The 14475-nt window shown below is 35.6% G+C and overlaps 1 protein-coding gene across 30 annotated transcripts in view; it reads left to right on the top strand.

Annotated features, from left to right (window-relative positions):
• The window catches only part of LOC103716142 (alpha/beta-Hydrolases superfamily protein), a 40319-nt gene that overhangs the window by 18804 nt on the left and 7040 nt on the right, over window positions 1–14475 (top strand). For 13 of the 30 annotated variants that reach the window (XR_015972036.2, XR_015972026.2, XR_015972023.2 and 10 more), the window contains exons 6-13: window positions 3848–3917; window positions 7426–7506; window positions 7585–7652; window positions 7757–7837; window positions 7981–8058; window positions 8173–8328; window positions 12744–12896; window positions 14208–14288. Coding sequence is in view for 10 of the 30 variants with exons in the window: in XM_088708680.2 (XP_088564806.1) it covers window positions 3848–3917; window positions 7426–7506; window positions 7585–7652; window positions 7757–7837; window positions 7981–8058; window positions 8173–8328; window positions 12744–12896; window positions 14208–14288 (768 nt within the window). In the remaining 20 variants the exon portion in view is untranslated. Of the gene's footprint in view, window positions 1–3847; window positions 3918–7425; window positions 7507–7584; window positions 7653–7756; window positions 7838–7980; window positions 8059–8172; window positions 8329–12730; window positions 12897–14064; window positions 14123–14207; window positions 14289–14475 lie in introns of all 30 variants that reach the window. The other 17 variants (XR_015972028.2, XR_015972033.2, XR_015972034.2 and 14 more) reach the window with 10 other exon arrangements.

Raw genomic sequence — 14475 nt, 5'->3', positions numbered from 1 at the left:
TAGAAGCAATTAAATGCTCATTTATCTTCTTAAATGTGAATTTTTTACTGCTAAATCATTAACGATTACAAACTCAAATTTTGAGTTTTTTTGTATTCATATCACCAAACCATATCCACTATTGTATCCAAGGTCCACCAAATTGGTACCGGGATCTGGACCAGTTAGCGCCCGGTGTGGTTCGGTACCGTACCAAACCAGTATGGTCCCTTTTTCTTGGAGTTTTCGAGAATATTTAATTGCTAAGTACTCTTCTTGAACTTTTTCAATAATTTTAAGTCTAATTTGATTTTTTTTGATATTTTTTGATGTTTCTATGATCCCAGTTTAACCTAGGTAATGCATCTTATTACTTTAAAATGATACAAATCATAAAAATAATTAGTGAAATATTGCATTCTACAACGAACAACATAAAATATCCTCAAATCAAGTAGTGATGTGAAAATTTAAAAATAATACGATCAATTACATATATTTAAAATTCAATATTCGTACATTTAAATATTATAAACTCAGAAAAATATAATTTCTACCTCAGAAATTACTTCTGAATTATGTAATACGTACTACTAATTTTTCACAATTTTTGGTATATCTATATTTTTTTAATTATTTTTTGAATTTAAAAATAATATTTTTTAATATTAATATTTAAAAAATGAATTTCATCTCAAATCTATGCAGAACCCAATAATGGATGCTACATATATTTTTCTAGGCCTTCGGGTATGCATCAAAGGTTACTTATTTCTCAATTTTTTTCAAATTTAGGTTTAGGCCACTGTGCACATGACCACATCAAAACTTAAATAGATGGTCACCAAATTTTTATGAAGAGTAGGTTGCATGCCCCTAAATACATTCTGATTTTACAATTTTTTTAATATTTATTCATTTTTAAAAAAATATTTTTTAATCCAGATTGGGTCGAAATTAATCGGTTCATGGCCTGTACCGATGCGAACAGTACCAGTGCGAACCGCTCGGTTCATGGTCTATACCCGTACCAGTGCGAATCGCTCGATTCCCACCAGTATATACCCGTATCGGTGCGAACTGAGTCGGTTTGCACCGGTACGGGGTGTTCTTCACGGGAGAGCGCGTGGCTTTATGTGGCATTTTTGGTACGATACCGATTCGGCTCGGTTCGGTACCGGTACGTCTGTACGGTCGGTACGGCGAACTTTGGGCGAACCGACCCGATTTCATACCGAGTCAGCTCGACATTGTCCAAACCGGGCTATTCCGCCTGGTTCGGCAGACACTAGTTATATTAATATCACCAAACCCATATCCATTGTACACCCTCTAAAAATCCATACTACTCTTTCCTACCTAGCGTTTAGGTAATTATGTATTATATCCTTAAACAATTCAGAATACCTTTCCTTTCAAAGTTTCTTCTTTAGTTTTTCTCCAGTTCTTTGAGTCCATGAGCTTTATCTGTATCAATAATTTTTACATCTAATGCTGAAAGCTACCTAATTATCACTAAGCTTTTTATCCTTCAATTTTGATCTATCAGTATTCTGACCTTATTTCTGGTATTATCCTTCCCAAGTACATAGGTTCTAGTCATCAATGATTTTTCTAGCTTTTTCTTTCTAGTTCCTTGTAAGCAAGTTTTATTGTCTCTTCTTTGAATCAATGCAACCATGAATACTGCACTCTTTTTAGTTAGTGTTCCAAAATTTCTAGTAAATAAGTTAAATGTACTTTTTTCTGGGACTAGCTTCTCTGTTAAGCCTTGCCCAATTAGTATGACAGTAAGGTTATGTTGTGCATTGTTGCTCATGGATGATAAATTGATATTATCTGCCACATGATAAAATTTCATGTGTGTGGATATAATCCTCTGCTAACACACAATACTCATCAACATTCAGCATTTATTCCTTACATAAATTTGTTGCTGACTACTGCATGCAGCAAGTCACATGGTCTAACACCATTTGCCTACCTTATTGAAATTGCTTTGACTACATTGATGGCTTAGATTTGGACTTTTGAAGTCCTCTTGCCTCGAATTTCCAATTTAATTTTCTTTATGATTAAAAAAGTGAACAAAAGTTAAGGGCTTAGTATATCCTAGCAATGATTAATTGCCACCAGGAATTCCTGACTTTATATGTTCATAATTTCTCTATTCGTACTTATTTTTGTTCTTGTGTTTATTTTAGATGACATTTCATCATCATTGCCCACTTAATAAGCTCTTTCTAACAAGGTCCACCGAATCGGTACCAGGACCCATATCGGTCGGTTCGGTACCATACCGACACACGGCACGCTTGGGCGTGCCAGTATGGTACCGACATGCACATTTTTTTTGGAGTTTTTGAAGTTAATTTTATTGGTAGTCAATTTTTTTAAACTTTTTAATGATTTTAAGTCTAATTTGATGTCTTTTTAATATTTTTAATGTTTGTACGATTCTTATTTAACCTAAATGATGCATCTTATTGTTTTACAATGATACAAAACATAAAATAATTAGTGAGATGCTGCATGTTATAAGAAGCAACATGAAATATTCTCAAATCAAGTAGTGAGTTAAAAATATAAAATAATACAATCAATTACATATATTTAAAGTACAACATACATACCGATATCTAAAATCTCGTTGAGTGGCAATGCCTCTTATAGATTTTCGAATCAAGACCAAATCGAAGATTTTGGCATGATCCTCCCTTATTTTGCAAATTTCAAGCTATTTTTTTAAGCCAAAAAAAATCGAGAAAATGAGATAGGAGAGAGGAAGCACATCTTATTTAAGCTTGGATCTTTCTTCAATCACACTGAATCGGTGTGATTTCGCAAATTAGGAAAAAGGGGGAGTCGGTGGAACTTCCAAAACAAACTGTTAGGAAGGCCTTCGGCCTTTCCAATACTTATTTTTAACAAAAAAAGCAGAGGGGGAGGGGGGCCGGTTTCGAACCGGGTCAACTCGGTGCAAACCGGACAGTTCGCACTGGGTTCAAGTGGAACCGGCTGGTTTCGAATGGTTCCGGACGGTTCCATGACGGTTCTTGCTGGTTCCAAGACGGTTTTGGCTGGTTCCAGGATGGTTCCTACTGGCTCGGTCTGATTTAGGCCTTTTTCGGCTGGTTTCAGTCAGTTTGGAACCTATTCTGGCAGGTTCAGGGCCGGAACCGATTTCAATAGGCGAACCGACTCGGTTTCCCACCGGGTCGGCTCGGTATGGGCCGAACCGGGTAGTTCGGTCCAGTTTGGCCTATCGTGCTTTCTAAACTCTACCATAAATACCTACCAAATAATTAAAATCATATGGATGCTCTTCCTCCTTGTGGAGAAATTTGGCAAGAGTAAGAAAAACTCTTTGATGCTTTAACTCTTTTTTGTCTTCCATTTTTGTATTTTTGAGAAATTCTTGACAATAGCATCGATCCTTCTATGCTTACCTTCTCAAAGAGTTTACCGTGCAGATGTATTCCTTTGTCATTCTTACAGTATGGAATTTTATCTTCTTGTTTTAGTATATAGTGTGATATACAAAAGGTTTTACAAACCCAGGCCACTAATGTTCATACTCCAACTGGGCTAGTTCATCAAATTGAGCTTTTGTCCACAAGAGATTATCTACTTATCTACTTAAAGAGTTTTGGAAACTGTGATTATTTGTTTTTTTAAATCTTGCATCTATCAAATGATTGTCTTGAAGCTGCTTTTGGCTTGAAAGGGATGATCCCATCTTTTCTTAGTTACCTTGAAATTCTTGACACTGTACACTGATGTATTTTAACTTGTGGTAGTTGTAATAACTGTGGAGAATATAACCCTCCTTTTCTAAGATATATGCTTTTGAATTATTGATAAACAGGCATACTCGTATCGCAAAGTTCTTACTGTACTGTCTGAAGATTATCATGCCATTGCTTTTGATTGGCTTGGTAAGTTCGTGTCTATATATAAGTAGTTAGGAACCTTTTTTTGCTTCTAACAAAATATGCTTGGTTCTCATGCCTCATACTATTGTATATAGTGCCATTTATCATGAGTTCGCTTCACCTTGTGAGCTCTGGTTTCACAATACAGTGGGTCTTTCAGAGTTTGACTCAACTGGGATTTCTTTTCAATAGGTTGTTAATGAAAAAACATTATTATCTTTTGTCAGCATTATAGATTCTTGTAAAATTTCCATTTACAGCATGTGGTGCCTGCATACCTGACGTTGAGACTCCACCTTTTTGTCAAGTATTGGGACTGCCATGGAATTATTTTGTAAACTGTAATAGAGGTTTTTTTACTGAGTACATCCTTGAACTCAGGGCAAGTGCAAAATAAATTTGTGAAACCTGGAAAGGGGGGAAAACAAAGAAAGCAGCAGGAGAAGTTCCTTGTTTAAGAGGTTGAAGTACCGAGTTGCTTGTATAAGAGAGAAAGAATGAAGTTCCTTCTGAAAATTTTTTTCACACATGAGATGATAAGAGTAGATATTCCAAATGGATAGAACCCATGACAGTTTGTAACCTTAGCTATTTAAAACTTTAAAGCACAAACCAACCAATGAAAATCATTCCAGTTGTGAATATATGAGCTATACACCGTGAAAGGACTAGAACTAAATAACCTATATATTATACCCAATTACAGAATAGTAAATCTTCATTTAGGCATTGATAGACCAATGCCTCTTCAGATTAATGATCTGCAACGTAAGAAGAAATTTTTCAAATGCCTGATTTTTACATGCTAAAACGGATCCAAGGAGTTATAGTTGAATGGGAAGCCCTGAAGTGGGAAGCAAGCACAGGAAAAGATTTGCAAAATGAGGGAATATATGAGAACGGAATGGGAAAGCAAAGGAGATCATATCAAACTAATTACCTCTTTCTTCCTTAAATCCTTTTGTTTCTTTACCACAACTTGCACATGTTCTCAAGAATTTAAATTAGTATTTCTTTAGGTTTCTATGACCCATTTTTCCATATTGACATAGTGAATTAAATTTATTTTCCAAATTACATTCTTGAAAAGCTCTATGTTCCATGGAAAATACATCTCTCAGCAATGACATTGGTAATGCTAGTTTCCAGTCTTATTTTTATGATAAATACTCTTGTATATTTCTGAATCCACATTTATCAAACTTTGTAGGATGCTATATGATTTTGTATGTGCCCACACAGAAGATTCGAAAGCCCTTTTTGTTCAACTTAGGATAATTCACAGCTTATTCTTCAAAATTTCTTCTGCATTCGGTTGACTTTCCAAAATGATTTTTAGTTATGTTGACATAGCTGTACATTACCTGGTGATATCTTAGAGAATGAGCTTGATTGTGGTTCGCCTTTATGATGTTTCATGTGCAACTCCTTCCAATTCATATTTCTTCAAACTCTACAAGATTTTGAAACAATCTTATGTTGCAAAAGAAAACCATTGGGATGAATATATGACAGCACACAGCTAATGGTTCATATTGTGTGTCCTATTTATGTTCTGCATCATGCATAACTCTCCTTGCTTCCATGTACACAATGATATGATCCTATGGATGCTATGTGATGCAAATTTTTCTTGCATCAGCAAATAATCGATGTTGCCTATATGTATATTCTCGATTCCAGAGCCATCCTAAATGTCAATTAGCATAAGGATGCATTCACTGAAACATTTATTCATCCTATTTCTAAGTTTACTCATTGCTCCAATGATAAGATTTATGTGGTATGATCAAATAAGATTGATCATTGATCGATACTAGAACAATAAGTTACACTTCTATTTTATACGGAGTAATACAAAATTAGCCAATAACACCAGATATTGAATTGGTAATTTTGGTTGAATATGGGTGGGGAGTGGTAATTATGTTAATATGGTTCCTTAAAAGAAGAATGCAGACATGCCCAAAGGAATTGTGTCAACAGTCAATTGTTGGGATCATGGGCAGTGGGAGACTTGTTTTGGAAATTGATGTTTTCTTTTTCTTTAGGGAGCAGGAACAACTTTTTGGAATTTTAAGAAGACATACGAGACTTTGTTTCTCCTTCAAAATTTGTCTAAATTTTTAGAAATATCTGTTGATAGAAATACCAGCATGATGCATTATTTTTTGTAAACTTTGGATTTGCACACTCTAAGTCCATTAATATGTTAAAACACCTGCTCGTTAGTCAAATATTTCTTACTAGTTTCAAGGCTGACATTGAAGGATAATCTAAGATTGCTTAAGGAGACATAAAATAACTAAATAGGGAGTTCAAAGCACGGGGCCAAATGGAGATGAAATTGGGCTTCAGTAAATGCTTGGGAGAGAGATGTATCTAAGAAAATTATGACTCCTTTAGTCCATACAGGCTTTGCAAAAATAATTTCTTAAACATGACCTTCTTTAGATACTTTGTCGATACTGATGTTTGACATGAAAACATAGTCCTCAAGTTTTATTCTTGAAGTCCAAAATCCTTGAGCATGTTGTGTTAATTCTTGGTGCTACCATGATCCTTGATGTTAATAAGAGTTACTGCTAAAGTGATTCTGTCCCAAGCCATGACTGGTTGATAATTGGAACTGCAAACTAGAGAATCCTATTCTGGTGAAGTGGGAAAAATATAACTTAGATGGTGCATTTGAAGCTGACACGTGTGCTGGTGGTATTGATGGTCTGGCTAATGTCACAGTAGCCAGATCTTTTAATATTCAGTTTTCTTATCTTTGTTAAAAGCATTACAGTTGAGGGCCAGAAATTCCATTAGGGCACAGATATGTCTGGTGAGATGAGTATTGGATGGAAGTGGTTAACATGTTGAGTGTGCTACCAAAACCTGTTCCAAGCTTATGAACTTTGGGCCTCAAGTCTGAACCTCCATGGTGTTTGCAACAGCTGCAGCAAAGCATCCACTAGTTGGGAGAATGAGAGAGAGGCCATTCTCTTAGTCTTTTTAGAAATGTTATTATAAAAGACGTCAACCTTTGTTTCACATGTAGATTATATTACAATCCTGAAACAGTTCGCCATGTCTCATTCACATTTTATCACAAGGGGCTCGTGAACCCTGGTCAAGCCATAAGCTTCATCCAAACCTCTTGATGTTTGCGACAGCTTCATAAAAGCACCTACAGTTAGGGAGGGAGGGAGGGATGTCTTTCTCTCTTTATTTCTCTCTTCAATTGGTGTCAGGAATATTATATTTTTTAAGAACATCTAATTTTGTTCAGCGTTATATTGACTTTTTAAGCATGTGAATCATACTACAAGAAAAATAATTATTTGTTCTGTTTATTCACATTTTGTCGGATAATCATGAGATTTCTTGTACCTGGGAAACAAATGATTCAATACTTTACTGAAATTGAAGTTTCTTATCACTAAGTGGCTGTGCTTACTGTTTGTCCCATCATCATTCATGCACGTTAAATGCTTATGAGAGAGAAAATTTTCATGTATTCCAGGTTTTGGATTTTCAGATAAGCCTCAGCCAAAATTTGGTTTTGACTATACTTTGGATGGTAGACATTATAAACCACAATTATGTAAATCTTTTGTTCTTACGGTTATTAATGAAAGAAGTTGTTTATCTGTTTTTACTGGAGCTGAATTACATGTTACAGATTATGCTTCATCTCTGGAGTCACTTGTCAATGAAATGGCTCCTGATAAGCTTTCTCTTGTTGTTCAGGTACGTTGCATGATCATCCTTCATCTTTTTTTTATGGACATGATGAGATCATTTACCTAAAATGTCCTGTGTAAATAAATATTTTTGTTGTAATATCTCTACAGGGTTATTTTGCTCCTGTAGTTGTAAAGTATGCCAGTTGTCATCAAGAGAAACTGAGAGATCTTGTTCTCATCAATCCCCCTGTAAGAAAACATCCAAACATTAAACAGAACTAATTTGTCTTAACTTATTTTTTTATTGTAAAAGAGAATTTTAAGGATTCCATTATTGTTTATTCTTGGAACCTGAAGATTTGGTACTAACATTAGCTATGCTTACCATAAAGTTGATGGAGAAACATGCAAAGTTGCCATCAACATTGGCCCTATTCAGCAACTTCTTGTTGGGCGAAATATTCTCCCAGGTTAGAAGACTTCGTAATATTTCATTGACATGTTTGATAGTTGTTTTATAGGATCTGGCCGTCAAAAAACAAAAAGTGTTACATGATGATATAGTTGTCATTGCCAATTTTCAGGATCCCCTCAGGGCTAGTGACAAGGCTTTGACCAGCTGTGGACCATATATGATGAAAGAGGAAGATGCCATGGTTTACAGAAGACCTTACCTTACATCTGGTTCCTCTGGTTTCGCACTAAACGCAATAAGTAGAGCCATGAAGAAGGACTTAAAGGTGACTTTTTCTTTTTTAGCTGCTGATTGTCTTTTATCAGCTTGTAGATCTTAACTTCTGAGCCTTCCTTCATGATTATAATTCAAAATTTCAAATAAGTTTAAGTTCCATCAATGCTGATGGGGGTCCTAAATGGATGTTGATAGTTGGTGATAGGTTGATAACCAGTTGTATAAGAAGCTTAAACTATGAAATGGGTCCTCACTATGTAAATATAAATGTATATGCTTGTGTTCTGAGGATTTGTGTGCATGTCTGTATAACCATGACCATAACTATCAAGCCTTGTCCACCTTGTCCTAAATAGAAGGGTTTCCTTACTAATCCTTCTTCACTAGTTATTTGTCTAAAGGGCAGCCTTTGCTGTTACTCAAGGCTTTTCAGTTCTTTTCGAAAGCATTCATCCATGTTAGCGTAGGCCTTTCCTTCCTCCTTAGACCCTTCAATGCAAATTCGAGCAGCTCTCCTGATTGGAGCTTTCTCAAATCTTTGTTGCACAACTCAATCTGTTTAATAGTGCCTTGTACTTTGTTGGTAGCAGTCCTATGTTTTTCTCTTGTATACTCATTCCTCCAGCTGAGATACCACTCAATTGCATATATATCCTTTCTTGATTATCATCCTTACTTCCAATGTTTTGAAAATGTAAATGTTAGCAAAATGTTTTCTTTTCTTTAAGAATATGTGAGCATATTGTGACCCCTGTTGTCCCACTATCCACCCGCTCCAACATGCTCTTTCATGGTCGTCATGATTCCATTCCTTCAACCCCTTTTCTGGCTGGTTCGATGCCCTTCCTTCCCCCTAATTCTCATTGACTGAAGAGATTTAGTTTGAGAAAATAAAATTGACCTAACAATTCTCACATCATGAACACCTTTAAACACTCCCACTACTTTTCAAATAGTGCATGAATCTCTTAAGTAATGATTTGCCTCTCCTTACTCCTAGGTGTAGATACCTACAATTTTTGGGGGGAATGGGAGGATTAACCCACCCAATTTACTAAAGGTATTAAAAGATTACAAGCGAAATAAAAAAAGCAAAAAATTGAATGTTGAATAAAGGAAAAGGAAGGAAATAGGAATGAAATAAGATTAGGAGGGGAAAAGAGTCAGTAGCTTGATTAAGGATAGGAGAGAAGTTGGGCACCCCCAAAATGCAAAGAAGCAATGCTTTTCGAAGCCATTGCTGAGGGTGAGCCAGTCTTTAAAGCACATGAGGCTTAAGTGAAGAACCACATCTGGAGAGGAATGCTTTTTCTTCAAAATTATCCTTGAATTTTATTTCTTTCCAAATGCTCTATCAGATATCAATGAAAAGGTGATTCCAAAGAGTTTCTCAAGATGGCCTTGCCCTTTTAATGTGCCAAAGAGTGCACAAAGATCAAAGAGTTGCAGGATGGCCTTTAAGCTACATAACAGAGGATACTTTCCTCCAAATATTTTCAATAAGGATAGTTGAGGGCAAGGTTATTTACAGTTTAGTGCCACAGCAATGTAGAGAATAGCAAGAACTAATCAACCATTTTTATAAGCTAGAACTTCTCTAATGTGTAGCCTATTTTTAGTAGCAAGCCACATTAATGGACCAAGAATTTCTATGCATACTTCAGAAGATATATTTCAGGAACACTTCCTACAAAAGGCCTCATAAGGAAGGGGAAGGAGAGATGAAGAGGAATATGGCCTTGCTGGTAGTCTTCCTGAGGCGAATGGTGCGGCGGACTGTGTCGCTTCCTTTGCAGCTCATCACTCCGGAGCTTTTCTATGGGATGACACTAGCTTCATTCCGCAGGGCCTAGTCCATGTTTAGTCTTCTGACTGCTTGTGGTGTACTCACATCCCTGTATAGTGAGGCGCTGGTGTACCAAAAAAAAGAAAAAAAAACACTACCAAGAAGAAAAAAAGACAGCAGTAGAAGAGGTCTAGGATTCTGCAAAATTCATGTCAAATAGGAGGAAAGGACCAAAGTCTACCTCAAGAGTACTAATTAGCTTTGATCAATTCTCAATAAAAGCCTTGCATAATTTATCAATATGTTTAGAGATTTAGACCTATAGCTTAAAATCAAACATGTAATAGGAAGATAGATTGGAGAGCACAAAGTCGAGTAAAGTGAGCTAGCCACCAAAGTAGATGCATTTACCTTTCTAGCTTACAAGTCTTCTATCAAGCTTTTCCAGCAACTGAATCTTGTTATTTTTATTTTGTTATTAAAGAGAGGAACATCTAGATAAGTAATTGGAAGATGGTCCTCCTTGAAGAGCATATTCAGAACTAAACCACGCTTGGTTAATGAGCTCTTGGAGAAATTAATTCTTATGCTAGATAGTAGTTCAAACTTCAAATCAATAGAGGATAAATTTCAGAGTTCTGATTTAAAGAGTAATCATCCTCAAAAAAAAGAGTTGTATCATCAACAAATTGCAAGCTACAGACTTTACCCTAATTTCCAAAATTGCCTAGAGAATAAACCTTCTTCAGCATAATCCAGACAAATGAGAGAATGTCAGCAAGGACTAGTAGGAGAGAGGAGAGAATGCCAGCTCGACATGCATTTGATCCATATACCCACCTTACCACTAACAAAGACTGCTACTTTCAATTGCAAGTTACAAATTTTATGCTAACTACTAAAGTTGCTTAGAGAGTAAACCCTCCTCAGCACAATCCAGAAAAAATGAGAGCGGATGTCAGCAAGGACTAGGCTGGAGATAGGAGAGAATGTCAGCTCAACATGTATTTTCTCCATCTACCTGTGTTACCACTAATCACGACTGCTGCTTTCCTTGTGCTGATTATCACTCTAATCTAACTATTCCATTCATAGGGGGAGCCCAATTTTCCAAGAAACAATAGAAAAATCCTAATTACCAAAAGCCTGTTCGAAGACAAGTTTGCAAATGACACACCTGACCTTATGCCACTTGCAGCTAAAGATAAGCTCATCGACTTGAAGTTACTAAACATGAAAAGCCCTTGATGTAGGTAGACTGAGATAGTTCAACCGAATCTAGAAGCAAGGAAGCAAGTTTATTAACCAACAATTTTAGAAATGATCTTAATGATATCATGGATTAGACTAATGGGCGACAATTTTAGGTCAAAATGCTTCTTCTTTCTTTGAAATGAGAAATAAATAAGCATAGTCTAATGACTAATCTTCAGATATCTAAATTTCCCTTGTAGAGATTAATAAAGAGAGCTTGGAAGTCCTCCTTAAGGAAATTATAGCATCATTGAGAAAAGCAATTAGGGAATCTATCATGTCCCTAGGCCTTATCAGTACCAAGAGAGATGATGGCTCTCTTAATTTCATTTGGAAAACCTTGAATCAGAAAGTCAAAACCTCTGCACTTTAAACAAATGAGGCCACTTCTAATGTCCTGTTGGCTTGAATTTTGATAGAAAAAGGGTCTAGGGCATTCTGGATAGGTGGAGCAATTAGCAAATCCTCTAGAAACTCCCTAACAACCTTCTTAGCCCTTCTAACAACACATGCCCATTTATAACTACAAAAATCTCTAGTACTGACGTGTTTCAATGGATGATTAGGAAGTTTTAGTTTAATACTAGAATGACACATGATGCGGGAGATGACCAAGGGTTTGTAATCACAGGCTTGCAACAAATAAAACTATGAAGTCACTTAGCTTGGAGGCGATTATTTTCATGGCGAATTTCTAAGGAGCTTTTCTCCACCTCCGTGGGAAAGGAAAATGATAATCAAGGAGAGCCTGCCTAAAACTTCTCATGGCTCCTCCTCTGGTTGCTCATGCCACTCTTGTAACAACACATTTTTAGTATTAACCATATATTTATGCTATAATGAAATAATGAATTTTTTGATATTTTTGGAACATGACTTTTGTTATTAAAAGAAAGGAATTTTTGCTAAATCACAACCTCATAAACTTGGTAAATGATGGTCTGACCTCATAAATTTTCATTCTCGCATTTGTTTCCTTCCAAATGGTCGAAGTCACAAACTTAATATAAGATGATGGACCAAGGACTATGACATCGTGCTCCCCTCCCCTACACGGAAATTCTAATTTTGCACTTGGTTTTGTCTTGATTGAGAATAAATGCTTGAATTTTTTGCTTGTTAGACGAGTAACTAGTGCTTATGTCTCTTTGTTATTTGCTTTTTCCCCCAAATTGGCTTCTTGATGTTCATGTTGCATGTAGAAATATCTTAACATCACACTGTCTCTCCACAAAATGTTTTTTTGAGTTTGTTTAGCTCTTTCTACACTTGACCACATTGTTGGTATTCCAAGAATGGTCGAATTGTATGGTTTATTGCTTTCAGTATGCTTGGCCCTTGTTTTTTAGTTTACCACATTATTGATTTCAAACAAAGAAAAAAACCTCTTTAATAGGTCTTATATTTTCAGTAATGTGTTATAGGCATATGTTGGAACCATGAGGACGATACTTACCAATAAATCGTGGAAAACTAATACAACAATATGTTGGGGGTTGAGAGATCGTTGGCTAAGTTATGACGGCGTCGAAGATTTTTGCAAGGCCTCAAATCATAAACTAGTGCAGCTGCCTATGGTTTGCTCTCTCTCTCTCTATCTATCTATCTATGACAGATTCCTTTATAATGATATTTTTAGTTCATTTATTTTTTTAAGGTTAACATGTTGATCTATGTGCAGTTGGTTGTAAATAATACTTGTTTTTGTACTTTCAAGTTAAAATGGTGCATTGGGTGAAATGCTACATAAAATTAATAAAGTCTAGCTAATAAGATCAAAAATGTATAAATGTGTGAATAAGAGTGGGTGATAGTGTTTGTAACAATAATCAACAAGCCCCTGTGTGCGTGCATATACATACATGTAAACTTGCATGAATACACATATATTATAGTGTGTGTGTGTGTATATATATATATTTGTACATATGTACATAGGTCATTCATGCCCATCCAAGTCAAATTTTTCATTATGCTCGGCACTTCATGTCTCACAAGTCCTCTTTTGTGGCCTTGGCATTCTTTGCATGTACCTCTTTTTTGTCTTGTTGATGGTAAATCCATTTTAGTCATTGATATGATTACAACTACAAGCCCCTAATTCACAACCTTTCTTTTCTCCATCAACGTAGTTCGTCCTTATTATTGTTACCTCAGTTTCTTTGCATAAGATAGATGCTTTTTAGTTATGCAGGGCTATAAATGATAATGTTTGGATATTTCAATTTTTCCTTGAGAAAGGTGATTAAATAAATAAACTTTGAGAAAAAGAGTTTGACATCGATCTTCAGTTCTGTGAACATGGATGAATTGATGCTGCTTTCTTGGAGTACCAATTCTTCCAAGCACCCTTGCCTTGTTTCAATTGGAACATTTTCTTTCATTTGCACTAGCATACATGCCATGGAAAGTTCCATATACAGCTTTGGGCTTATTCATTTTAACTTGTATACCATCATTTTAATATCCACATACCATACTTACATCTCCTTCAAGGTATTATTTTTGTATTATGTTTGCTTAATATTATTATAAGTTGAGTTGCTTATGTCTGTTGTGTATATTTTCTTTGCACCTGCATTCCTTGAAATCCATTGTTTAATCCATACATCTTGAGCTAGTAATGTCTATATGAATCTCTTAGTCTTGAATCCACCCTCTATTTTTTTTGAAATATCTCTTCTAATCTTAACATCTACAAAATCATCACAAATTTGTTGGCTTTGATGGAATTACATCTTGTAGGTGAATAAGGGATTCACATTGCTACTAACTTCTAAGACTGGGAAATCTATGGTCAAAGGTTTCATTTAACAGCTTTGGACGCAAAAAGGAGCATGGAGTTATAATAGTTTATTATAATTTGCTCAATTTCATGGTTTGAGCAGGGTCATACCCCAATGCATGTTGGTTATTTAATACGCTGTGTATACAAAGGATATACAAGATGGAATATATTCTATGACAAGGTTAGCATATTGACATTACTTCCTAATATATGTACATGCCTTAAGTCCAAGTTTAATATGGTTCAGTTTACGAGTCTTATGACGACCCTATATTTTGTAGGCTAATAAAGAAAATAGTTATGTGGAACACAACACAAATATGGGCTTAAGATCAAAATCCCAAAGGATTCAAATTTTAGTTGAATGT

Source organism: Phoenix dactylifera, chromosome 12 (genome assembly GCF_051530095.1).
Source record: "Phoenix dactylifera cultivar Ajwa chromosome 12, Ajwa_hap1_PhDact_Kaust_v1.1, whole genome shotgun sequence".
Classification (NCBI taxonomy): domain Eukaryota; kingdom Viridiplantae; phylum Streptophyta; class Magnoliopsida; order Arecales; family Arecaceae; genus Phoenix; species Phoenix dactylifera.
The sequence above is the reverse complement of the archived record's forward strand: the minus strand, read 5'-3'. Positions and strand labels throughout refer to the sequence as shown.